Source organism: Staurois parvus, unplaced genomic scaffold, assembly GCF_062004578.1.
Source record: "Staurois parvus isolate SC_StPar_1 unplaced genomic scaffold, SC_StPar_1.0 ptg000167l, whole genome shotgun sequence".
Classification (NCBI taxonomy): domain Eukaryota; kingdom Metazoa; phylum Chordata; class Amphibia; order Anura; family Ranidae; genus Staurois; species Staurois parvus.
Genome location: NW_028317963.1, coordinates 1,093,610 through 1,118,677, shown reverse-complemented (window position 1 = coordinate 1,118,677; position 25,068 = coordinate 1,093,610). Strand labels below are relative to the sequence as shown.

The 25,068-nt window shown below is 44.2% G+C and overlaps 1 protein-coding gene across 8 annotated transcripts in view; it reads right to left on the bottom strand.

Annotated features, from left to right (window-relative positions):
• NFATC3 (nuclear factor of activated T cells 3) overlaps positions 1–25,068 on the bottom strand; it is a 619,175-nt gene that overhangs the window by 306,597 nt on the left and 287,510 nt on the right. For 6 of the 8 annotated variants that reach the window (XM_089676358.1, XM_089676352.1, XM_089676355.1 and 3 more), the window contains exon 6: positions 11,985–12,125. The exons of the other annotated variants lie outside the window; for them this stretch is intronic. In XM_089676358.1, the coding sequence (XP_089532484.1) occupies positions 11,985–12,125 (141 nt within the window). The remainder of the gene's footprint in view (positions 1–11,984; positions 12,126–25,068) is intronic. 8 annotated transcript variants of the gene reach the window in all.

Sequence of the window (25,068 nt, the reverse complement as noted above, 5' to 3'; positions counted from 1 at the left end):
TTAATCCCCATTTCTTGGATAAACTCCTCCAGTGTCTCTCTTGTACCTCTCCAGATTATAAAGATGTCATCGATAAATCTTCTATACACCAGCAACTCTGTGGTTTGTTTCTTAAAAATAGCTTCATTTTCCCACCTACTCATGAACAAGTTAGCCACCGATGGTGCATACTTGGCCCCCATGGCCACGCCTCTTGCTTGCCTATAATATTTCCCAGAGTACCAAAAGTAGTTATGTGACATAGCTAAATTTAAACTATTAAGTAAAAATTCAGTTTGTTGTGGTTTTAAGCCTGCCTTAGCCTCCAAGGCCCATCTAACAGATCCTAATGCATCCGTATGCCTTATGTTAGTGTACAGGGAATTAACATCCACACTCGCCATCACACATTTCCCCTCTTCCCTTATTCCCTTAATCAGATTAATCAGATCACCACTATCCCTCAGGTACGCTGGAAACATTGGAACTAGAGGTTGTAGAAATTTATCCACATATTCACCCAGTCTACAAAACAATGAATCTATCCCACTAACAATGGGTCTCCCGGGGGGTTTATTAAGATCTTTGTGAATTTTTGGTAATTGGTAGATCACAGGTGTTATTGGAGCAGAGGGTACCAGATATTTAATCTCTTTTTTGTTAAGTATACCTTTTCTACCCCCTTCTTTAACATGTTTTACTAACAGACTCTTATATTTATTGATAGGGTTACCCCTTAACAACTCATATGTTTCAACATCATCTACCAATCTACTTAGTTCTGTATAGTAATCCACCTTGTTTAGTACCACCAGGCCACCACCCTTATCGGCTGGCCTTATAACAATATTTTTATTTTCCTCCAGTCTTTTTATACCAATTTCTAAATCTTGTTTCTTTCTCATAAAGGGAATGGCTAAATCCTCCAGATCATGTTCCACCATTTTTTTAAACGTTTCTACACAACAATTATTAGAGATTTTCGGATTAAACACCGATTTATTCCTCAACTGCGTATGCAGAAAATAATCATCTCCTTTTACACTATTATACCCAAAATTAGTTTTATTCGCCCAATACTTCTTTAAATTTATTTTCCTTACAAACTTATGTATATCAATATAAGTTTCCAGTTTATTCAGTTTTTTGTCCGGTGCGTATTTCAATCCTAATGCTAAAACTTTTAACTCTTCTTCATTTAAAACAGAATCACTCAAATTGAAGATCCCTTGATTTAAGTTGACCTCTTTCTTTTTCCTTGTCCCCCCTCTGCATCCCCTCCTTTTGGCCAGTAGGGTTCTTGTTGGTTCATAGGAGGTCTCCACCCTCCTCCTCCCCTCCTCGGTGGATAAAAAGGTCCACCTCTTCCCCTCATCTGAAAAGACCCTCTTCCTCCTCCCCCTCTCCATGGGGGTCCCCCATACCCCCCCCTCTGAAAATCCTCCCTCATTGGAGGGTAACCATATTCCTGAGGTGCTAGGTTGCCCCAATTGTTAAATGGCTCAAACCTATTATATACTGGCACATTATATTTTGGTGTCCCATTTTGTCCCTTGTTTTTTATGGGGGATTTTCTTGTATCCTGATAAACAGATTAGAGCATGGTGGGATGTAGTCACTCTAGAAAAATATATTAAAGAGGGGATCACGCCTAGAAGGTTAAGGTGGGAGGTGGGACCAAATGATGGTTTGATAAGTAAAGAATTGGATGAGGAATGGTTTTCTTTTTTTAATAATGTGGAAATGAAACTAATGGAACTTATTGTACAGAGAAGGAAAAGGAAACTTAAAATATTGGATGAGAAAATTCAAGAATTAAAAGATAAAATGACACCTTTCAATAATTCCAGTGAGTTTGGAGATAAGGTTAAACAAATTCAGGAATATGTTAAAAAAGTGGATGAAGATACACAGAAAAAGAAAATTAAGAAATACTATCGGGATATGCAGGATTATAAAAATAATAATGTTTATAAATGGCAGGAAGATGTTACAAGTATTAATAGTGAATCTAGGAGCTCCTCACCAGGAACAGGAAATGAGAGGACGACAGGGAAATCACCTATGGTCAAAAATAAAAATAAATCCCCTCAGGATACAAGAAAATCCCCCATAAAAAACAAGGGACAAAATGGGACACCAAAATATAATGTGCCAGTATATAATAGGTTTGAGCCATTTAACAATTGGGGCAACCTAGCACCTCAGGAATATGGTTACCCTCCAATGAGGGAGGATTTTCAGAGGGGGGGGTATGGGGGACCCCCATGGAGAGGGGGAGGAGGAAGAGGGTCTTTTCAGATGAGGGGAAGAGGTGGACCTTTTTATCCACCGAGGAGGGGAGGAGGAGGGTGGAGACCTCCTATGAACCAACAAGAACCCTACTGGCCAAAAGGAGGGGATGCAGAGGGGGGACAAGGAAAAAGAAAGAGGTCAACTTAAATCAAGGGATCTTCAATTTGAGTGATTCTGTTTTAAATGAAGAAGAGTTAAAAGTTTTAGCATTAGGATTGAAATACGCACCGGACAAAAAACTGAATAAACTGGAAACTTATATTGATATACATAAGTTTGTAAGGAAAATAAATTTAAAGAAGTATTGGGCGAATAAAACTAATTTTGGGTATAATAGTGTAAAAGGAGATGATTATTTTCTGCATACGCAGTTGAGGAATAAATCGGTGTTTAATCCGAAAATCTCTAATAATTGTTGTGTAGAAACGTTTAAAAAAATGGTGGAACATGATCTGGAGGATTTAGCCATTCCCTTTATGAGAAAGAAACAAGATTTAGAAATTGGTATAAAAAGACTGGAGGAAAATAAAAATATTGTTATAAGGCCAGCCGATAAGGGTGGTGGCCTGGTGGTACTAAACAAGGTGGATTACTATACAGAACTAAGTAGATTGGTAGATGATGTTGAAACATATGAGTTGTTAAGGGGTAACCCTATCAATAAATATAAGAGTCTGTTAGTAAAACATGTTAAAGAAGGGGGTAGAAAAGGTATACTTAACAAAAAAGAGATTAAATATCTGGTACCCTCTGCTCCAATAACACCTGTGATCTACCAATTACCAAAAATTCACAAAGATCTTAATAAACCCCCCGGGAGACCCATTGTTAGTGGGATAGATTCATTGTTTTGTAGACTGGGTGAATATGTGGATAAATTTCTACAACCTCTAGTTCCAATGTTTCCAGCGTACCTGAGGGATAGTGGTGATCTGATTAATCTGATTAAGGGAATAAGGGAAGAGGGGAAATGTGTGATGGCGAGTGTGGATGTTAATTCCCTGTACACTAACATAAGGCATACGGATGCATTAGGATCTGTTAGATGGGCCTTGGAGGCTAAGGCAGGCTTAAAACCACAACAAACTGAATTTTTACTTAATAGTTTAAATTTAGCTATGTCACATAACTACTTTTGGTACTCTGGGAAATATTATAGGCAAGCAAGAGGCGTGGCCATGGGGGCCAAGTATGCACCATCGGTGGCTAACTTGTTCATGAGTAGGTGGGAAAATGAAGCTATTTTTAAGAAACAAACCACAGAGTTGCTGGTGTATAGAAGATTTATCGATGACATCTTTATAATCTGGAGAGGTACAAGAGAGACACTGGAGGAGTTTATCCAAGAAATGGGGATTAATTCTTATAACATATCATTTACTAAAAATATTAGTGAGGTGGCAGTTGATTTTTTGGATCTGACAATTTACAAGAAAGATGACAGGTTCTACACTAAGACATATTTCAAGCAAGTAGATAGGAATGGATATATCCCAAGTTTTAGTTGTCATCATAAAAATTGGCTCAAATCCATCCCTAAGAGTCAGCTTATTAGGATCAAACGTAATTGTGATGATGAAGGTGTTTTTTTGGAACAGGCTGAGGTGTTATTGCAAAGGTTTAGGGAGAAAGGATATAGAGAAGAAAATTTGGCTGTTTCATTAGAACAGGTTAAAAAGATTAGTAGAGATGAACTTCTTAAGAAAAAAGCAAGTAAAAACAAGTTGGGGGATGTGGCTTTTATCACAGGATATTCTAAGCATTACAAATTAGTTGAAAACATAATTAAAAAATATTGGTCTATTTTGATGAGAGATGAAACGCTTGGGAAAGTGTTACCTAGTAAACCCTTGTTTATATATAGAAAACCGACTACTTTAAGGTCTAGACTTGTTAAAAATGTTCCAGATGTACCTAAAAAATTGGTTACTTTCTTGGATAGGGCTGGTTTTTTAAAATGTGGGAGGTGTTTGGTTTGTAGAACCCTGAAAGGGGATAAAAAGAAGCAAATAAAGGTTTTTCAATCCTGTTATAATGGAGGATCCCATAAGATCAATAAATTCATATCATGTGATAGTACGCATGTGACCTATCTGCTGGAGTGCCCCTGCAAGCTCCAGTATATAGGGAGAACAACTAGGAAACTTGCCACCAGATTGGGAGAACATATTAGGAACATAAAGAAGGGATTCAAACATCATAGTTTATCATATCATTTTAGAAGATATCATAATAGAGATCCGGCATCGTTGAAATTTTGTGGGATAGATAGAGTAGAAGCCCCATGGAGGGGAGGTAATATGGTAATAAATGTGTCCCAAAATGAAACAAAGTGGATTTATCAAATGGGTACATTGCATCCCAATGGGTTGAATGTAGATATTGATATAAACTGTTTCTTGTCGAATTGGTAATATCCAGTTATAGGTCCGTAGTGCGTGTTCATGATTAGGTTTTTATTTTAATTAGGTTATTTTATTTCTTTTTTATTTTATTTTTGATTTATATTTATTTTATTTTTATTTTTATTTATTTTTATTTTTATATTTATTTTTATTTCTATTTTTATTTTATTTTTATTTTTATTTATTTTTTATATATTTTTTTCTATTTTTATTTAAATTTTTTTATTTTAATTAAAAAATGTAAAAAAAAAATTTTTTTTTTAAAAAAAAATTTTTTTTTAATTTTTTTATTTTTATTTTTATTTATTTTTATTTTTACTTTTATTTTTATTTTATTTTTATATTTATTTTTATTTTTATTTATTTTTACTTGCATTTATTTTTATTGGTCTTCTCCCTTGTGTGTGGGGTTGAAGACTTAGGATTAAAAGTAATATTTTTTATCTAAAGAATGTTTTTTAAGTAAAGTATGTTTTTGAAGTAATGTGTCCTTTAAGCAATATATTTCTTGTAATGGTTTCTGATGTAAAGGGACCCCACATGGGTGTGCAGATGGATGGCGGTGATTGACATGCTTGTATCCAGGTTTTTGTGCCAGAGGAATTAGTGGGAGGGATCTCCCAAAGCTTTATAAGCGGCTGGGAAGTGGTAATGAGCGTCTTGATAACGCCCTGTGGGTGGGGCGAAACGCGTTGACGCACTTCCGGTTGCCTGGTCCGTCGTCTGACGTCATTTCCGGTGAGTGGAGCGCACGCCGAGCGGTGCGTTCCAAGGGGCCATCTTAGCCTAAGTAGAAGAGTCTGTAGCTGAGGTCTGCCATCCTGCTGCACACTAAACTGTGGGGTCCTTGTATAATCGGTGTACATGAAAAGTGGATCATTCTTGAAGAGAATCGCTGTTGTTTTGAATAAAAAGTGGGCTATACCCCGCAAAAGAATGTGAGTGGTCTGGAGAGATTAATTTGAGGAGAAGTTACTGCGGTATCACGCTATGGTCTTTTCTTCTTCCTGATTTTCCTTTGGGGGATTCGGTGAGAGGAGTAAGCAGAAGAGGTACCTAGACATAAGAGGAAACAGCACTTGGAGGTCTCAGACAAAGTAAAGGGGGTCCAGGAGCCCTTAACAATCCTGAAAGGCGTGTGACTCACCATTATCTGGTGAGTGCGGTTAATGTTGATTTCTGCACTGGTGGATGGTGAAGGGATCAGTAACACGGAAGAATCAAATGGAAAATATATTATAATTTAATTTGATTTAATTTTGTCACGGGACTGTAATTATATATATATATATATATATATATTTTCTGGGGTTTTTTTTGATTTTTTTGATTTTTTGTCACTTTGCTTTTTTGTCACTGGACTTATAATTTTAAATTTTTATATATCAATATATTTTATATATAATTTACTTTATTAGCACATTAATGTTTTTTTAAACTGAGTAATGTAATTGATCATGTGGGTTTGCGCTGGTTTTCATTGTTAAAAGTCTTGGAGCATGAACGTTTTGGGCCGGTTCCTACAAATATTCCTCTGAACCATAACACTTCCATTTAACAAGAAACTGAGTCTGGCCTCTCCTTTTCCTACAATCTAGGATTGCCTCTACTTCAAACTCCTCCTCTCCGTCGATGTTTATAGCCTCCGGGGGTCTAGACCAGGGGTAGGCAACCTGCGGCTCTCCAGCTATTGCAGGACTACAAGTTCCATCATGCCTCTGCAAGTCATAGCTGTAACTGTCAGTTTTGTAATGTTGCAATGCCTCATGGGAAATGTAGTTCTACAACAGCTAGAGAGCCGCAAGTTGCCTACCCCTGGTCTAGACCTACGATCCGGAAAGGGGTCTGCTGTTGCCGGTTTTAATAGCGACACGTGAAAGACCGGATGAACCTTAAGAGATTCAGGGAGTGTGAGTTCGTAAGCGACTTCATTGACCTTGCGTCTCACCCGGAAAGGACCCAGGAACTTAGGTGCCAGTTTCCTCGATGGGCAGGACATTTTCAGATTAGTCATGGCTAACCAGACCTGATCCCCTGGGTGCAAGCTTAATTTCCCACTTCTCTTCCTATCAAAAGCCCTCTTGTTATCATCCTGAGCTTTTGCCATTGCCTCTTGCAACACCTTGCTATTGGAGGAAAAAAAATGTAACATATTCTGCGTAGCAGGAACCGTGATCTTCGGAATCAGGTCTGGCAAGAATATGGGGCGAAATCCATAATTCGCAAAAAACGGGGATTGCTTAGTAGCGGAATGACTCGCATTGTTGTATGCGAACTCCGCCAGCGGCAGGAGCGTTAACCAGTCATCTTGGAGGAAGGTGGTATAGCATCTGAGGTACTGCTCTAGGGTTTGATTCGTCCGTTCAGTCAGGCTATTAGTCTGTGAGTGATAGGCTGATGAAAAGAACAACTTAATTCCTAGGGTTTCACATAGGGCCTTCCAGAATTTAGACATGAACTGAACCCTCCTGTCTGAAACAATATCCTTGGGAATTTCGTGAAGCCATTCCACCTCCTTAATAAAAACTTGCGCTGTCTCAAGGGCCGTAGGCGTGCTTTTTAATGGAACAAAATGGGCCAGCTTAGACAAGCGATCTACAATCACAAAGATTGCTGTGTGATCCTGAGAGGGTGGAAGTTCCACAATAAAATCGATAGAGATCATTCTCCATGGCCTGTCTGGTATCGGTAGAGGTCGTAGTAGACCCCAGGCTTTGTTCCTAGTGGGCTTGTTTCTTTGGCAAATGGCACAGGTTTTAACATATACTTCACAATCCTTGACCATATTTGGCCACCAGAATGTGCGTTGTAATAGTTCTAGGGTCTTACGTACTCCGAAATGCCCTGCTAATGGGTGATCGTGGCAATAGCCCAGGACCAAGGTACGGGCTTCCTCGGGTACCACGATCTGACCTTCCTTCCAAAAAAGTCCCTCCCTGTTCAGTAAGGGAACACCGGGTGGACTTGGCATTCCTACGGATGCGGTTTGCAATTTAGAACGGAGCTCAGTTTGGAGGATTAGGAAATTCCCCGTGGACAGATTAGTATCAGGTTTAGGGATCTTTTCAGGGTCCTCAAACATGCGGGAGAGTGCATCGGGTTTTGTATTCTTTGACCCTGGCCTATAGGTGATGTGGAATGTAAATCTCAAAAAGAATACTGCCCACCTGGCCTGACGTGGTCTTAAGAGCTTTGCCGTCCTCAAGTACTTTAAACTCTTGTGGTCCGTGAAGATTAAGATTGGCTGTATAGCCCCCTCTAGCAGGTACCTCCACTCCTCTAGTGCCACCTTGATCGCCAGGAGTTCCCGATCCCCAATATCATAGTTCCTTTCCGCAGTGGTCATTTTCCTAGAAAAGAAGGCCACTGGGTGCATGAGCTCCTTAATGCCCTTCCTTTGAGACAGGACTGCCCCTACTGCATTCTCGGACGCGTCCACCTCCAGGACATAAGGTAAAGAAGGATCCGGGTGGCTCAGGACCTATCCTGCGGCGGTGAATAATTTTTTCAACACTTCAAATGCTACCTGCGCTTCAGGTGTCCACTGGAAGGGAACCCCCTGCCTTGTCAGCTGTGTGATGGGGGACACCAGACCTGAAAAGTTCTTCATGAACTTTCTATAAAAATTGTCGAAGCCAATGAACCGCTGAATAGCCTTTTCACTGGCCAATCCAAGATAGCCGAGATTTTCTGGGGATCCATGCCCACTCCTGTGGTGGAGATGGTCAGTCCTAAAAAAGAAATGCTGCGCTTTTAAAAACAGCACTTGTCTGCCTTGGCATACAGGCTGTGTTGGCGAAGTTGTTCCAACACGCACCTCACGTGACCTCTATGTACCTCCAAGGACGGGGAGAATATCAGAATGTCGTCTAAATAGACGACGACAAAGATATTCAAATAGTCCCTGAACACGTTATTTATGAAATTTTGGAAAGTGGCGGGTGCATTACATAGGCCGAAAGAGCATGACCAGGTACTCAAAATGCCCGAGCCTGGTACGGAATGCTGTCTTCCATTCGTCTTCCTCTCTGACACGGACTAAATTATAAGCACCTCTCAAATCCAGTTTGGTAAAGACAGAAGCTGACTTTAATCTTTGGAACAACTCGGGGACCAAGGGAAGAGGGTAGCGTTTTTTAACTGTTATTTTATTTAATTCCCGGTAATCCACACAGGGTCTTAGGGATTTGTCCTTCTCCACAAAGAAAATACCAGCCCCCGCTGGTGATGTGGAGGGACGAATAAACCCCTTACGGAGGTTTTCGTCTATGTAGTCCTTCAGTACCTCTAGCTCCCGCTCTGACAAGGGGAATATCCGCCCAAAAGGTATTTCAGATCCCGGGAGAAGATCAATTGGGCAGTCGTAGTGCGGAGGAAGAATATCTACTAAACACATCCAGGTAACCATGGTAGGCCGAGGGAATGACTTGAGCCAATTCTGCATCCATACACAACAAGGCCTGCGGAGCCGGGGAAGTCTTAGGGAAACAATACTGTTGGCAGTAGGGTGACTGGAAGTGAATTGACCCCGCCTTCCAATCAATCTGGGTATCATGGGCTCGTAGCCAAGGGAGCCCCAGGATAATTGGGAACAAGGGGGATGCAATGGCATCCAAGCAAAGGAATTCCTGATGGTGGGTCGCCACTGTAGTGCGAATAGGTGGGGTTTCACGGTCTACTAACCCTGATCTAATACGGGACCCATCGGCCAGGAAGATATTTAACCCAACCTCCTTCGTTTGTAGGGGGATCTGCTGCTGGGCTGCAAAGTCTAAATCTATGAAGCAGCTACATGCTCTGGAATCAACAATTGCTCTTGCTGACACAGTTCTCCCAGGAAGCTGAAGTAATATAGGCACGGCCACATAACTGGTGTTGCTAGGACCATTGGGAGCTACCGCAGAAAAAAAACAGAGGTACACTTACCCGTCTTAGCAGGACAGGTACGCACCACATGGCCTGCTTCCCCACAATAAAGGCAGAGATGGTTTACCTGACGCCTCTGGCGTTCCACAAGTGTTAGTGAAGGCCGTGTCCCTCCTGATGGCCTAGGCTCAGGTGCATCTGCAGACTCCTGGTTCTGGTTATCCGAAAAAGAATTAGACTGGGCCAGGGCACAAGGTAGTCCCCAGGTTGGTCTCAGACCTTGGTTGGACCTTTCCCGTCTGCGTTCCCGCAACCTGCGAGCGATTTGGATAGTCCTTCAGAGTATCGGGTATGCCTACTCGGGCCAGCACGTCCTTAAGTGACTTGGATAGCCTCATGCGGAATTGGTGACGCAGGGCCGCATCATTCCATTGAGTGTCACTACTCTAACGCCTGAACTCGGAGGCATAGTCTTCCACTGCTCGGTGACCCTGCCTCAGAGTGTGTAAAGCTGTCTCAGCTGTAGCTGCCTGCTGCGGATCGTCATACAATAGTGCCATCGCCTCAAAAAATACCGTTACCGAATTTAAATGCAGATGATGGGTCTCTAATAGGCGGTGGGCCCAGCTCTGGGGTTCATCCTGTAGTAAGGAAATGATGAACCCTACCCTTACGTGGCTGAAGGTCAAAGTATAGTTGGCATGAGTTGCAAAATGCCCTAAATCTGCTTCGATTCCCATCAAAATGTTCCGGTGTGGTGACACGGGGTTCCGGTGCAGGTATTGAGACCACTGTTCCCACAAGAGGTTCCCCAGAATTCCTGGTCAGTGTGGCTAAAGTCTGAATGCGGTCCTCCAGATATGTATAACCCTCCTGTAGGGCTTTAACCCCTTGGGTGAGTGTCACCAGGTGTTGGCATATGTCATCCAAAGGGGAAGCTCCCCTTCCAGGCTCAGTCATGGCCGCAAGGTACTGTCATGCACCGCCCGGAGGGACCTCTAGTGACCCACAGAACGGGATTCCCCAGGATGCGGAGTCTAAGCCCCAGTCTGCCTTTTCACCAGAGCCCCTGATGGTGGGGATGGACTTGGCGCAAGACTGAGACCAGGTCGCAGTTCCTAAGTGCACCCAACTGTGGTAGAGGGGTCCCGCTGAGGGTATGTGCCAGGGGTGAGCCTGACGTGAAGAGGCTGGCACGTCCTGGACCCGTGCGGGATGGATGATAGTTAGGAGTATGCGTGGTCAGATAAGCCGGGTCGGTAATGGTGGAGGCAGATCGGTACAGAGCAGTAGGCGAAGAGTAAACGGGTCACGAGCCAAGGTTCAGCAACAGGAGGTCCAACAACATAGGGGTAAGCAGAAGAGTAGTCAGGGACGAGCCAGGGATCAAAGCAGGAGATTGTCAACAGGAATCAGGACAGGCAGGGTCAGCAACGAGGAACTTCACTCAGGAACAGGTATACAGAACTAGACCTTGCGGCAATCTGATCACCGCCTGGCTAGTTTAAATAGCGCACCCTGTACCATCATTGGTGCCAGGTGCGCGCCCGCATGCGCGAGTGCGCATGCACGGCCGCAATTGCCGCCGCGGGTGCCCAGGTCCTAGTGCCTGCACATTGGTGCGCCTAGGCAATCTCCGCATGCGCAGACCCGTGCGCCGCGGCAAGCCGCGCAATCCCTGACAGCTAGAGAGAAGATGGTACACTGTGCATGTGCACAGTCTGATCAATCCAGAGCAGCTGCTTGGGGGGAGGGGTACACTTGCTCGAGCGCCGAGGTGCATACAGCCCACTTACATAGAAGTGAAAAGGAGCACCATTTTACCAAGCTGGGTAGTAGTATGTAATGCACTGGGGATCCTGGAATTCTTAGGGGGGGTTGTGGGAAAAGTACGAAAAGTACAGAACAGGTGAACTAACCCCTTCAAAGATGTGCTGCTTGCAGGAATTCCTAAATGTAATATTTAAAATGTCTATATGATGGGGAGAGTCCTCAAGCCTACTTATTGGCCAAAAGATCAGATCCTTCTAAGTAACAGTCTAGGGATATCCATAGATATGCGTTTCTGTACTTTCTAATCCGGTCATTTTAGGATGGCCATAGATGGCTCAAACCGTCAACACCTCCTGGCTCAACAAACTGAAGTAAAAATCTATTCTATTTCATGCAGTCACTTTTCAGGCATGTAGACAACCATGGGTTATGCAGCTGCTGAATACAATACTTGACAGTGGAGATTCCTTCATCCACACTGTTTTGTGCATATGGGGAAATCAAAGAAAGCCTAGCCATGTATGGCTATAGTGTTACTCTGTTATTGTTCACTTCTCAAACTTTCAAGACTTTCATAGTGAACAGACTTGTTGATTTCCTTATCACACTGCAATATCTAGTTTTCCTTTCAGTTTTAGATTATTAAATAATTAAAAGACATCCCACCTTGGCTTTTCTCAATAAAAATTACTTTTGATTCAGTAAGGATGTTGGATCCTGTGATAATCATCTCAGCTCCACCTGTTACAGAGCAGGCATTTATGTTATATTTGTCCACTTGAGGTAACTCTTGAGCAGATCGTTGGGCTGACAATCAAGAAACAAACAAGAAAAGTCAGATAACAACAGCCTCTATGTGCATGCATATATTTTAAACACACACACAGTCATGGCCAAAAAAAAATATTGGCACCCTTGCATTTCTTTTAGATAATGCACCACTTTGCCCAGAAAATTGTTTCAATTACAAATGTTTAGACATTCTCATGTTTATTTCTTTTCTTTGTATTGGTATGACACAAAAAAGTGGAGAAACAAAAAGCCAAATATGACATTTCAAAACACAAAAAATTAACTGGACAAAATTATTGGCACCCTCAATTGAATATTTAGTAGCACACCCCTTGGAAAAAATATCTGAAATCATTTGCATCTAGTAACCATCAATGAGTTTCTTATACCTCTCTACTGGAATTTTGGAGCACTCTTCTTTTGACAAATGCTCCAAATCTCTCCGGTTGGAAGGGTTTCTTTTCCCAACTGCTGTTCTGCGATCTCTCCACAGGTGCTCTATGGTATTCAGATCTGTACTCATTGTTGGCCAGTTCAGTACTCTCAAGTGCTTTGTCTTAAACCATTTCTAGGTGCTTTTTGATGTGCGCTTTGGGTCATCGCCCTGCTGTAAGACCCATGACCACTGACGGAATCCCAACTTTCTTACACTGGGCCCTACATTGCATCCCAAAATGTTTTGGTAGTCTTCAGATTTCATAATGCCATGCCCACAGTCAAGACATCCAGTGCCTGAAGCAGCAAAGCAACCCCAAAATATCAGTGAACCTCCATCATGTTTGACTGTATTCTTTTCTTTAAAGGCCTCATTTCTTTTTTTGAAAACAGTAGAAAGATAGACTTTATCAAAAAGCTGTAATTCTGTTTCGTCTGCCAACAGCACACTCTTACAACAGAATTTTGGCTTCCTGAGGTAAGTTTTGGCAGACTCCAATCTGTTTTTTTTATGTCTCTGTGTCAGCACTGGGGTCATCCTCGGTCTCCTACCATAGCACTCCTTTTCATTCAGATGATGTATAGTGAAAGCTGACACAGTTGTACCCTGTGCCTGAAAGTCAGCTTGAATTTGTCTGGAAGATGATTCAGGTTCTCTATCCACCATTCGAACAATCCTTTGTTGTAATCTTTGATTAAATGTTCTCTTTCATCCACATCCAGGGAGATTAGCTACAGTGCCATGGGCTGTAACCTTCTTGACGATAATGCGCACAGTGGATACAGGAACATTAAGGTCTCTGGAGATGGCCTTGTAACCTGGAGATGGCCTTGTAACCTTGAGATTGTCCATGCTTTCCCACAATTTTTGTTCTCAAATCCCCAGACAATTCTTTGCTGCTCTCTCTTCTCCATGCGGCACACAGAGACACACAACAGAAAGTTTGAGTCAATTTTTCACCATTTTAAATGGTTGCTGGTGTGATTTTTATATTGTCAGCACCTGTTAATTGATACAGGTGAGTTTAATTACAAATTACATAAGTATCACAAACTTTGAATGCAATTATTTCTTACAGATTTGAGAAGGTGCCAAAATTTTTGTCCAGTCCATTTTTGGAGTTTTGTAATGTGTCAGATTTAGCTTTTTGTTTCTCCACTTTTTTGTGTCATACCAATACAAACAAAATAAATAAACATGAGAATGCTTAAACATTTGTATTGCAACAATTGTCTGGGCAAAGTGGTGCATTATCTGACAGAAAAGCAGGGGTGCCAGTAACTGTATGTGTGTGTATATATACATATACACACACACACACACACACACACACACACACACACACATATATATATTAATATACAGTATTTATAAAGCGCCAATAGTTCCCTCAGCGCTGTACATTACAATGGGGGACAGAACAATAACAATACAATACAATACAAAACATGAGGGGATCGAGGGCCATGCTCTTTCGAGCTTACAATCTAGGAGGGAGGGGATGGTGGCACAGGAGGAGAAAGCTGTGGGGAATGGAGTGGTAGGAAGAGTGGAGGTCGGCAAGTTAGCAGGGGGTGGGGTAGGCTTCCCTGAATAGGTGGGTTTTCAGGGTGCGCCTAAAGGAGAGGAGAGTAGGTGATAATCTGATGGGTTGGGGCAGGGAGTTCCAGAGGATGGGTGACACCCTGGAGAAGTCCTGGAGGCGGGCATGGGAGGAGGAGACCAGGGAACTAGAGAGAAAGAGGTCTTGTGAGGAGCGGAGTGTGCGTGTTGGATGGTACTTGGATATTAGGTCGGTGATGTGGTTCGGTGCAGTGTGGTGGACGGCTTTGTACGTCAGTGTTAGGATTTTGAATTTGATCGGAAGACAGTGGAGGGATTGGCAGAGGGGGGTAGAGTAAACAGAGCGGTTGGAAAGGTGAATGAGTCTGGCAGCCGTATTCAGGATCGACTGAAGCGGGGATAGCCAGCGGCGAGGTAGGCCAGTAAGGAGGGAGTTGCAGTAATCGAGTCGTGATATGAGGGAGTGGATGAGCTGTTTAGTGGTTTCTGGAGTGGAGTCTACACGAGCTTGTTAAAGATTGGACTCGGGGCTGGAAGGATAGGTTGGAGTCCAGAATGACACCAAGTACTCTGGCCTGCGGGGCAGGTTTGATGGTGGCGTTGTTGGACATGATGGAGAAGTCAATGGGGGGTGGTGTGCGGGCTGGGGGGAAGACAAGAAACTCGGTTTTGGAGAGGTTCAGTTTAAGGAAGTGGAGCAACATACAGTCTGATATGTCGCTCAGTAGGTGTGTGATTCGGGCGTAGACTGAGGGGTGAGGTGGGGGGTTGAGAGATAGATTTGTGTGTCGTCGGCATGTAGGTTGTAGTTGAAGCCGTGAGAGTGTATGAGTTGGCCAAGGGAGGAGGTGTAGATGGAGAAGAGAAGGGGCCCGAGGACGGAGCCTTACATACAGTACATACACACACACAAATCAAATAGAGAATATTATTTCAAAACACCAAAAGCATTTAATGGAGGGGAGTTTAGCAAAAGCAACTCATGAGGCTGCTAATAAACTTGGAGATTGGGGCTTTCCAATTCCAAATTTCAAAACAATGCTCTTAGTAGTATTCTATGAAAAAATGCCTTATAACTAAAACTTCAATGGCCAGCCTACTGAAACATCACTCCATGTCTGAGCTACCAACTTCTAGTTCTTCCTGCTGATAGGTAGGCACTGCAAGACAAAGAGGATCTATGGATTGTCAGGAGAAACCAGAGTGACCAAGTAAGTGACATGGCTTTTCCACAGTGTGTCGGATGGAATTGGTATCAGGAGCTCAGCTACAGAGTTAAGTTTCAGCAAGTTGGTTGTCAAGACAGGTAAATATAAAGGCTCAAATTGACAGGTGGTGTTATCCTACATTTGATCTGCATTTGGAATACATGTCAAACCCAGGTCAGCAAAATCTCAAGACTTTAAACAGTGCACATTGCAGAAACCACTTTTAAATTCATAATTTTAATCTAGACTAAGGAGACTGACAATCACTCCTAAGATTTCAATGGCTGCAGCAGTGGCCGGACCCATAAGATTCAGCACGGTAATCTCAACTCAGTTTGATAAGATATGAGTTACTTCAACCTGCCGTTGGTTTCCAAACATTCTGTGCATATAAAAAGGATGCAGCATCACGTATGCCTTCCTGTCTATGAACCTATCATGCAAAAATCACCATACCATCAAATTATATACAATATCCAACAATTTCTCATTTTCTCACTTCCTGATGTGTGTCCCACAAGCAGGGTGTGCTGTCCTCATGGTACACTAGATATACTAACAAAGGTTAAAAGTATTTGAAAATAAGCAAAATGCTTACTGTAAAGGATACTACTGCATTATTGCCCCCACGGAGGAACCAACAGTTAAACAATAAGTTTCACCTTTCATAACATGTTACACCCATATTCAGGGTGTAACATGTTATGAATGGACTGGCCCCGCTCCTCCCCACTTTGACTGCTAGCGGGGGATGTTCTGCCCCTGCCAGCTGTCAAAATTCGAAAAAACCCACCCGCCTGCATCACTCATTCAATTGGGCAAGTAGATATACAGACAGTTCTGCAGGAGACCTGCATGGTACCAGCGATCTGTTTGCTGGCGCAATGCTTTACATGCTCCTGCATCAAAAATTAATAAATACACATTTACCAGCAAAAAAATGTGCATTTATTATTTTTTGTCAAAAAGTGAACCTTGACTTTAAAGCAGAACTTCTCTCTCAATCAATATGGACTGTTTCTAATCTTATGCTGCTAGCATTAGTAAATAGATAGGAAAATATATCATTCTTACTTGTTTTAACCTTTTGTAAGCATTCCTTCATTTACTTCCTGTTATCTATGTCTAGGCAAATGAATTCATACATCCCAGGAGTCTTCAGGAGAGGAGGGGAGTTCTTAGCTCAGCCAATGCCTGAGCTAAGGACAGATGGATTCCATGAAGTAACTGCTACATGAATCATCTGCCCTTACACAAAATGAACACAGCCAGAAATGCCAGGAGGAGTTTTAAAAAAAAACTTTCTTAGTACAATAAAGCATGGAGACATGGATGGATAAAAGAGTTTGTTTTGAATATTAAACATTAATTACATAGCATTTTTGGTTTGTGGTATTCAGATGCAGTGCAGTTACACTTTAAAGAGACGTTAGCAGCAACACCCTTAAAGAGGACCTTAATGGTGGTTGGGTCAACTGCTGAAGGTGAGGGCAATCACTGAAGGGGTGAAAACTTTGTGTAAAGGAACACATTTATTTCAGAAGAGTCTTAGTGGTGTACATTTGAAAAAATTTAATTTGTTTTTAAAAGGGGCTGTGTCATTTGAAGTGATTATACATATACTGGGACTTGTCTTCTTTTTTATTTTGTGCAACTAGTAATGGACATAATTTATTGCACATAGGACATGCACGTTATATTGCACATGATTATTAGCGCATGAAAAATTGATGGTATATATATTTAATTTTATGGTAATGTGATTTCTGCATGATAAGCACATATACATAAAGGCATTAGTGGCAAGTCATCCATTATTATATTCACTTATTTTATATTGTGGGAACACAAGTAGATGCCTGCAGCCACTGAGTTATTTGCACTCAGGTTAAGTTTAATTATTTATTTATATTTGGTAGTGCGGGAGCACTAATCTTTATTTTTCTCACCTAAAACTCTAAAAATTTAGCTGGGCTTTAAAATATATACATATGATTTGAAATCAGTTACATACTTTAGCTAGGATAAAAAAACAAAAATGTGGGAAGTGAGTGTGAAAAATAAAAACAAAGGCAAAAGTCAATTTGAGTTTGATGGCTTCCTGGGTTGTAAAATGCTTGTAAATATTAGAACAAATATTTTAAGGAAAAAAATTGCTTGCCCAGTCTCCATACACCTTCACAAAGGCATGCCAGTAACACTGCATTTATGCAAAAGACAGGGTTCCTAGTTTGTTTCTGGCCACATATTCAGACCATACAGTATGAACGAACTAAAAAAATGTTATATATCCTGAAATTCTGAGTTCAATTGGGGGCACAGCTGAGTTCAGGAACCAGTGGGTTTATATTACTACGTGCAAGTGGATGCTTGGAGCAAAAAAAAAAAAAAAAAAACCTACTGGGCTAGCACAACCTGGTAAACCTCACCTCCACTACAAAGCATAGAAGCATAGAAGCATAGTTAGTAGCAAGCAGTACAAAAAGTATAAAATCCCCACTCTAACTTAGGCTACATGCCGAACACAGCAAAATAGAGGAAAGCGGTGTCACTCAGTGAACTCAGGGAAAAGTATTTTATGATGAACACAAGAGAGGAATTCCGACTTAATTGTAGATTCTATATCTTAGATTAAAGGACGCATGCATCTTTATGATAAAAAATGGTTTATAGGCTTGTACCCTTCAGGCGATTGGACACTAGCAAGCTTTCACAGACATTCCCCCCTGGGGCTCCTCCGCAATAACTCTACCCCAGTCTGTGAGTCCTCAATTTTGGAACAAGCAATGCTGAGTAACCAGGAAAATTTAGGGAGTGTGACTTGTGTTCTTCACTGTACGCTAATATATGGAATTTACAGGTAAGTCAAAAATCCTTATCTTAATCGTACAGTACAGGACAGTTTTCTTATTGATACACCATGGGGCATCCCCAAGCAATGCATATAAAGGTGGGCAACAACTAGGCAAACTGAACTGTACCAATAGGCCCAAAAACAAGGGTAAAAGACCCTGGCTCATAGTGCCGTTAAACAACCTTGCAGCAAAAAGCTGTGTCAACAGAAAACTGGACATCTACCAGGTAAAACTTAGAAAAAGTACAAACAGACCAGGTTGAGGCCTTACAAAATTGGGAGACAGAGGCTTGGTGCCTAAAGATCCATGATATGCCAACAGATCTGGTAGACTATATGTGTTGAGAGCCCAGGCAAAGGTTGTTGTTTTGGAGCATAGGCTCTAGCAATCAAGTCACTTACTGACCAAGCAGTGATGGATTTTGAGGTAAGGTGTCCTTTGCAGGCACAGAGAATCTGTTTGATGGAAGCAGTAGCTTTTTGGTACACTCTAATGGCTCTGACTATGTCCAGGAAATGTATTATTATTATTATATAGTGTTTATATAGCGCCAATAGGTTTGCTCAGCGCTGTACAATAAAGTGGGGGGACAATACATGAGACAATACAGTAACAATACAATACACGAGGGGGTTCGAGGGCCCTGCTCTTTCGAGCTTACAATCTAGGAGGGAGGGGGTAGAGGTACAGGAGAAAGTGGCTGTGGGGGATGGAGTGGTAAGAGGAGCGGAGGAGAACGGCTGTTAGGTGAGGGTGGGGTAGGCTTCCCTGAAGAGGTTGGTTTTCAGGGAGCTCCTGAAGGTGAGGAGGGTAGGTGACAGTCTGATGGATTGGGGTAGGGAGTTTCAGAGGATGGGGGAAGTCCAGGAGAAGTCCTGCAGTCGAGCGTGGGAGGAGGAGACCACGGAGCTAGAAAGTAGGAGGTCTTGTGAGGAGCGAAGGGTGCAGGCAGGGTGGTATTTGGGTATCAGGTCAGTGAGGTAGTTTGGGGCAGCGATATGGATGGCTTTGTATGTCGGAGTTAGTAATTTGAATTTAATGCGTTGGGCAATCGGGAGCCAGTGAAGGGATAGGCAGAGGGGGGTGGCAGAAGTGGAGCGGTTGGTGAGGTGGATGAGTCTAGCTGCTGAGTTCAGGATAGACTGAAGCGGGGATAGCCTGCGTTGGGGTAGACCGATGAGAAGGGAGTTGCAGTAGTCTAGGCGTGAGATAATAAGGGAGTGTACGAGTTGTTTAGTGATGTCTGGGGTTAGGAAAGTACGTATCTTGGAGATGTTGCAGAGGTGGAGCCTGCATGAATTTTCTAGTGATTGGACATGAGGTTGGAAGGAAAGGTTTGAGTCCATGGTGACACCTAGGACTTTGGCTTGCGGGGTGGGATTGATGGTGGCATTGTTGGTCGTGATGGAGAGGATGGGGGGGGCGCGGGCTGGGGGGAAAACTAGGAGCTCGGTTTTGGAAAGGTTTAACTTGAGGAAATGGAGCGACATCCAGTCTGATATGTCGTTTAGGAGGTGGGTGATGCGGGCGGAGACTGAGGGGGTGAGGTGAGGGGTGGAGAGGTAAATTTGTGTGTCATCGGCGTAGAGGTGATAGTTGAAGCCGTGGGAGTGTATAAGTTTGCCAAGGGAGGAGGTGTAGATGGAGAAGAGAAGGGGTCCAAGGACAGAGCCTTGGGGGACTCCAACAGAGAGGGGAAGTGAGGGGGAGGTGGCAGCGTTATAGGTAACGCTGAAGGAGCGTTGGCATAGGTAAGAGGAGAACCAGGAGAGAGCAGAGTCCCTAATGCCAAGGGAGTGTAGTTTATTAAGGAGGAGGTGGTGGTCGACTGTGTCGAAGGTCGAGGAGTAGGAGGACTGAGTAGTGGCCATTAGCTTTGGCGGTTAGCAGGTCGTAAGTGATTTTGAGGAGGGCAGTTTCGGTGGAGTGTAAGGGACGGAAGCCGGACTGTAGTAGATCAAGGAGGTTGTTTTCAGTAAGGTGGGCGCTTAGGCGATTGTAGACTAAGCGCTCAAGGAGCTTGGAAGTGAGTGGCAGCAGGGAGATGGGTCTAAGGTTGTTCAGGTCAGTGGGGTCCAGGGATGGTTTTTTGAGTATGGGGGTGATGTGTGCGTGCTTTAGGGGGGAGGGGAATGCAGCAGTAGAGAGGGAGAGATTGAAGATGTGGGTGAGGGAGTGGATGATGGAGGAGGGGGGTGACCGGAGGAGTTGAGAGGGGATAGGTGGTGAGGTGGGCTTCTGATAAGACCTTAGTGACCTTCTCGGTGGTAGCAGGGCTGAAGGAGCGGAGTGCTGGGGAAGTTATAGTGTGCGGGACGTTAGGTGTGGTGGGGGGCAGTGCGGTTGCGAGGTCAGAGGAGGGGAGAGTTGATGGGGTTATAGTGGGAGGGAGGCTAGGTGGAGAGGTAGATTGAAATGTCCTTACGGATTGCGTCAATCTTGTTTTGGAAATGATTAGCAATCTCGTGGGCGGTGAGTGAGGTACTGAGTGGAGGTGGGGGGGGAGAGAGCAGGGAGTTGAAAGTGAAGAAGAAATGGCGAGGACAGGTGGAGAGGGTGTTAATGAGAGTTACCAAGTAGGCCTGCTTGGCGGCGTGGAGGGAGGAGGTGTAAGTGAGGAAGGGGGATTTGTAGAGGGAGAACGCTCGAGGGGACCTGGTTTTGCGCCATAATCGCTCCAGCGCGCGACTGCGTCGTTTGAGACATTTAGTATGGTCATTCTGCCAGGGTTGAAGCGGTCTGGGTCTGATTTTACGTGTGGTTAGGGGTGCCAGGGAGTCTAGGGCAGCTGACAGTGAGTCGTACGCAGTAGTGGCCAGGTCAGGGCATGACAGTGGAAGGATACTGTTGAACAGACGGTCAGCTGCCGAGTGGAGGGGGGCCGAGTTCAGGTTGCGGAGGTTAAGGCTGGTGATGGTTTGACGCTTTGTGGGGGGGGGGGGGAGTTATAGGATGGGGAGACGGAGAACGTGAGGAGGTGGTGGTCAGAGAGAGGGAAGGGGGTGTTAGTGAAGTGGTGGAGGGTACAGAGGTGGGAGAAAATGAGGTCCAGGGTGTTCCCATCAGTGTGGGTGGAGGACTGTGTGCACTGTGTGAGCGCAAAAGAGGAGGTTAGGTGGAGGAGTTGGGAAGTAGCCGAGTTGTTGTCGTTGATAGGGATATTGAAGTCCCCAAGGATGATGGTCGGTAGCTCGGAGGAGAGGAAGAAGGGAAGCCAGGTGGCAAAGTCGTCCAGGAAGCGGGATACGGATCCAGGAGACCAATAGATTACTGCAATCCTCAGAGGGGTGGGGGAGAAGAGCCGGATGCAGTGGGCCTCGAAGGAGAAGAAGGATAGAGGGGGGGTTAGGGAGGACCTGGAAGGTGCTCAGTGGTGACAGGAGCATGCCGACCCGACCATCTCTACGACCACTCGGCCTGGGTGAGTGGGTCCAGACGAGGCCTCCATAGGTGAGTGCCGCAGGGGAGGTGGAGTCAGTGGCTTGGATCCAGGTTTCGTTGACCGCTAGGAGGTTGAGGGAGTGGGAGATAAAGAGGTCATGGATGGCGGTGAGCTTGTTGCAAACCGAGCGGGCGTTCAGGAGTGCAACCGAGAGAGGAGGGATGGATGCGGGGAGGAGGGGGACAGGAATGAGGTTGAGGGGGTTGCGGCGGTTGGCGGGAGCAGGAGGGTGCCTAGAGGGGGAGTGAGGTGGTGAGGGGCCAGGGCTCGGGGAGATGTCCCCAGCGGTTAGGAGAAGGGTGAGGAAGGTGGCATGGGAACGGGAAGTGCAGGAGCATGTGGATCTGTTAGTGGTGGCGTGCGGATCGGCGGGAGAGTGGAGTATCAGGAGGAGGTGGTGAGTGCCATAGTGGGGAGAGGGAAGAAGTGAAGGAGCAATGTAGAGCTGTTTTGGGGGAGTAGGAGGGTGGAGATTTTGGGAATGGAGGAGAGGAATACGAGGAGGAGGAGTACAGGTGACATGTTAGGGTGAGCGGAGTGCTGGTCAAATCAGGGGAGGTGAAAGGTTTCACATCAGGGCGTGATGATGCGGAGAGTCTGTCACGCCATGGCGGAGTTCATCTGAGTCCATCTGTAGGAGGAGAGTGAGAGTAGTGGGCAGCTGGGTCAGCAGCTGGCTAGTTGCAGTCTGTGGGTGCTGTATGCTGGCATCCGTGGGTGCTGTGGTACGGCGTCAGTGGGTACAGTGGCTCGGTGACTGGAGGAGCTGTAGGGCGCGGTGTCTGGGGGTGTTGGTGGGCACGGCGTCTGGAGATGCTGACGACTCGTGACTGGAGGTGTTGAAGGCCCGGCGTCAGGAGGTGCAGAAGGCCCGGCATCGGGAGGTGAAATGTATAGAGATTTTCTTTGGTTCCTTAAAGCAGGGTAAAAATGCAGTTGAACAATATCCTGATTGAGATAGGAGAAAAGATTGTCTAGGGCATAATACAACATTATTGTTGTGAAGTATGAGGAAGGACATTTTACAGGAAAGGTCTGCTAGTTCAGAAACACATCTGACAGACATGAAGGCCACCAGAAAGGCTACTTTCCTGACAACAATCTCCAAGATAGGGGAGTGGCTTGGCATGTGGCTCGGATGGCTGCACATTAGAGGAGCTCCGACATTCTCACAGCCCTCAGCCTGACTCCTTGCTCTTTCCCGCCGCTAACATGGGCAAACTGACCCACCACACTTCTCTCACCCGATCCCGCCACTCTTCGACTGCTACATCGACAAGAAACATCTCTGATCTCGTCAAACATCCTCCCGTGACAGCATGGCAGGAGGCAAGATGGTGCTGAACCAAAGGGAAGACAACAAATCAAAGGCTCCCTGTCTGCTTCAGAGGACACGGTAAGAGATACACTGCACTCTTGCCACCCCTCACTAACGAGGACATGTTTTTGCAGAATAGTTTAAATCCACGTTCTCTGCAGTGATTATGGACCTCAAGGCAGATCTGTGGGTTTTTAATGAGCAGCTGGCCTCTGCGGAGGTAGCGGGGAAACACAGGGAGAAAGCCATTAAATAGCTAGAGAGGATTACTGCCACACACTCCCTCCATTTCACTGAAATGAATAGACACCTTGAAGATCTTGACAACAGAGAACACTGGAATAATATTAGAGTTCGAGAGAGTTTAGAGTTACATTCAGGTCATTCTCTAGACCTACGACACTGGGATTAGTATGTTTTTGGCGCTTGCCCTTTAATTTACCCCAACTCTTAGCCACCAGCCAGATTGCTTAGCTTTTTTTTTTTTTTTTATTACTACGAACAGTTACATGTTGTTCACATATATGATTGTTCACACAATCATTTGATTATTCACACATATATGATTGTTCACACAATCACTTGATTATTTACTAATTGTTTTTTGCCTATCGAGGACAACATAGATTTATAGTAGCTGGGTTTATACACCTAATGCTTATGTAATGGTCCCTACTTAGGCACTTTGTTTAGCCCCTAGTAATACCAATAGCCCTATACCCCAACACGGGTTACTACCAGGCCCATGCTTACAGGCTTTTGACAGTTATGTGCTTACAGTTGTGGCCAAAATTATTCAACCCCCACTGAAATTGAGTGTTTTGGCCAGTTTGACATTGCTTTTGATCATTCAGTCATCTTGCTTACATTTACATTAAAGAGGCACTTGTAGGTCAGACAAATATAACATAACAGTTATAATGAAATAACCACAAATGTCTTTTCTGTGCTCACAGCATTATCAGTTTTATTCAACCCCCAAGTGACATTCAATCTTAGTACTTAGTACAGCATCCTTTTACAGTTATAACAGCTTTTAAACGTGAAGCATAGCTTGACACAAGTGTCTTGCAGCGATCTACGGGTATCTTCGCCCATTCTTCATGGGCAAAGGCCTCCAGTTCAGTCACATTCTTAGGCTTGCGCACTGCAACTGCTTTCTTTAAGTCCCACCAGAGGTTCTCAATCGGATTTAAGTCTGGTGACTGCGATGGCCACTCCAAAATGTTCCAGCCTTTCCTCTGCAACCATGCTCTAGTGGACTTGGAGGTATGCTTGGGATCATTGTCCTGTTGAAAGGTCCAACGTCTCCCAAGCCTCAGGTGTGTGACGGACTGCATCACGTTTCCATCCAATATCTCCTGGTACTGAAGAGAATTCATGGTACCTTGCACACGCTGAAGCTTCCCTGTACCTGCAGAAGCAAAACAGCCCCAAAGCATGATTGACCCTCCACCATGCTTCACAGTAGGCAAGGTGTTCTTTTCATCATAGGCCTTGTTCTTCCTCCTCCAAACATAGCGTTGATCCATGGGCCCAAACAGTTCTAATTTTGTTTCATCAGTCCACAGAACACTATCCCACAACTTTTGTGGTTTGTCCACATGGCTTTTGGCATACTGCAGTCGACTCTTCTTATTCTTTGGAGACAGCAAGGGGGTACGCCTGGGAGTTCTGGCACGGAGGCCTTCATTACGCAGTGTGCGTCTTATTGTCTGGGCTGAAACTTCTGTACCCACATCTGACAAATCTTTTCTCAGTTCCTCAGCAGTCACACGGGGACTTCTCTCCACTCTACGCTTCAGGTAGCGCACAGCAGTCGAAGTCAGCATCTTCTTTCTGCCACGACCAGGTAGCGTTTCAACAGTGCCCTTTGCCTTGAATTTGCGAATGATGCTTCCTAAGGTGTCTCTTGGTATGTTTAACATCTTTGCAATCTTCTTATAGCCATTGCCCTTCCTGTGAAGAGAAATCACCTCTTCTCTTGTCTTCCTGGACCATTCTCTTGCCTTCACCATGTTTGTAACCACACCAGTAAATGTCTAGAAGGAGCTGAGTATCACAGTCATTTTAAAGCTGCCTAATTGGTGCTTATTATGCTTGATTGCTGCTCGGTGACATCCACAGGTGTTTTCA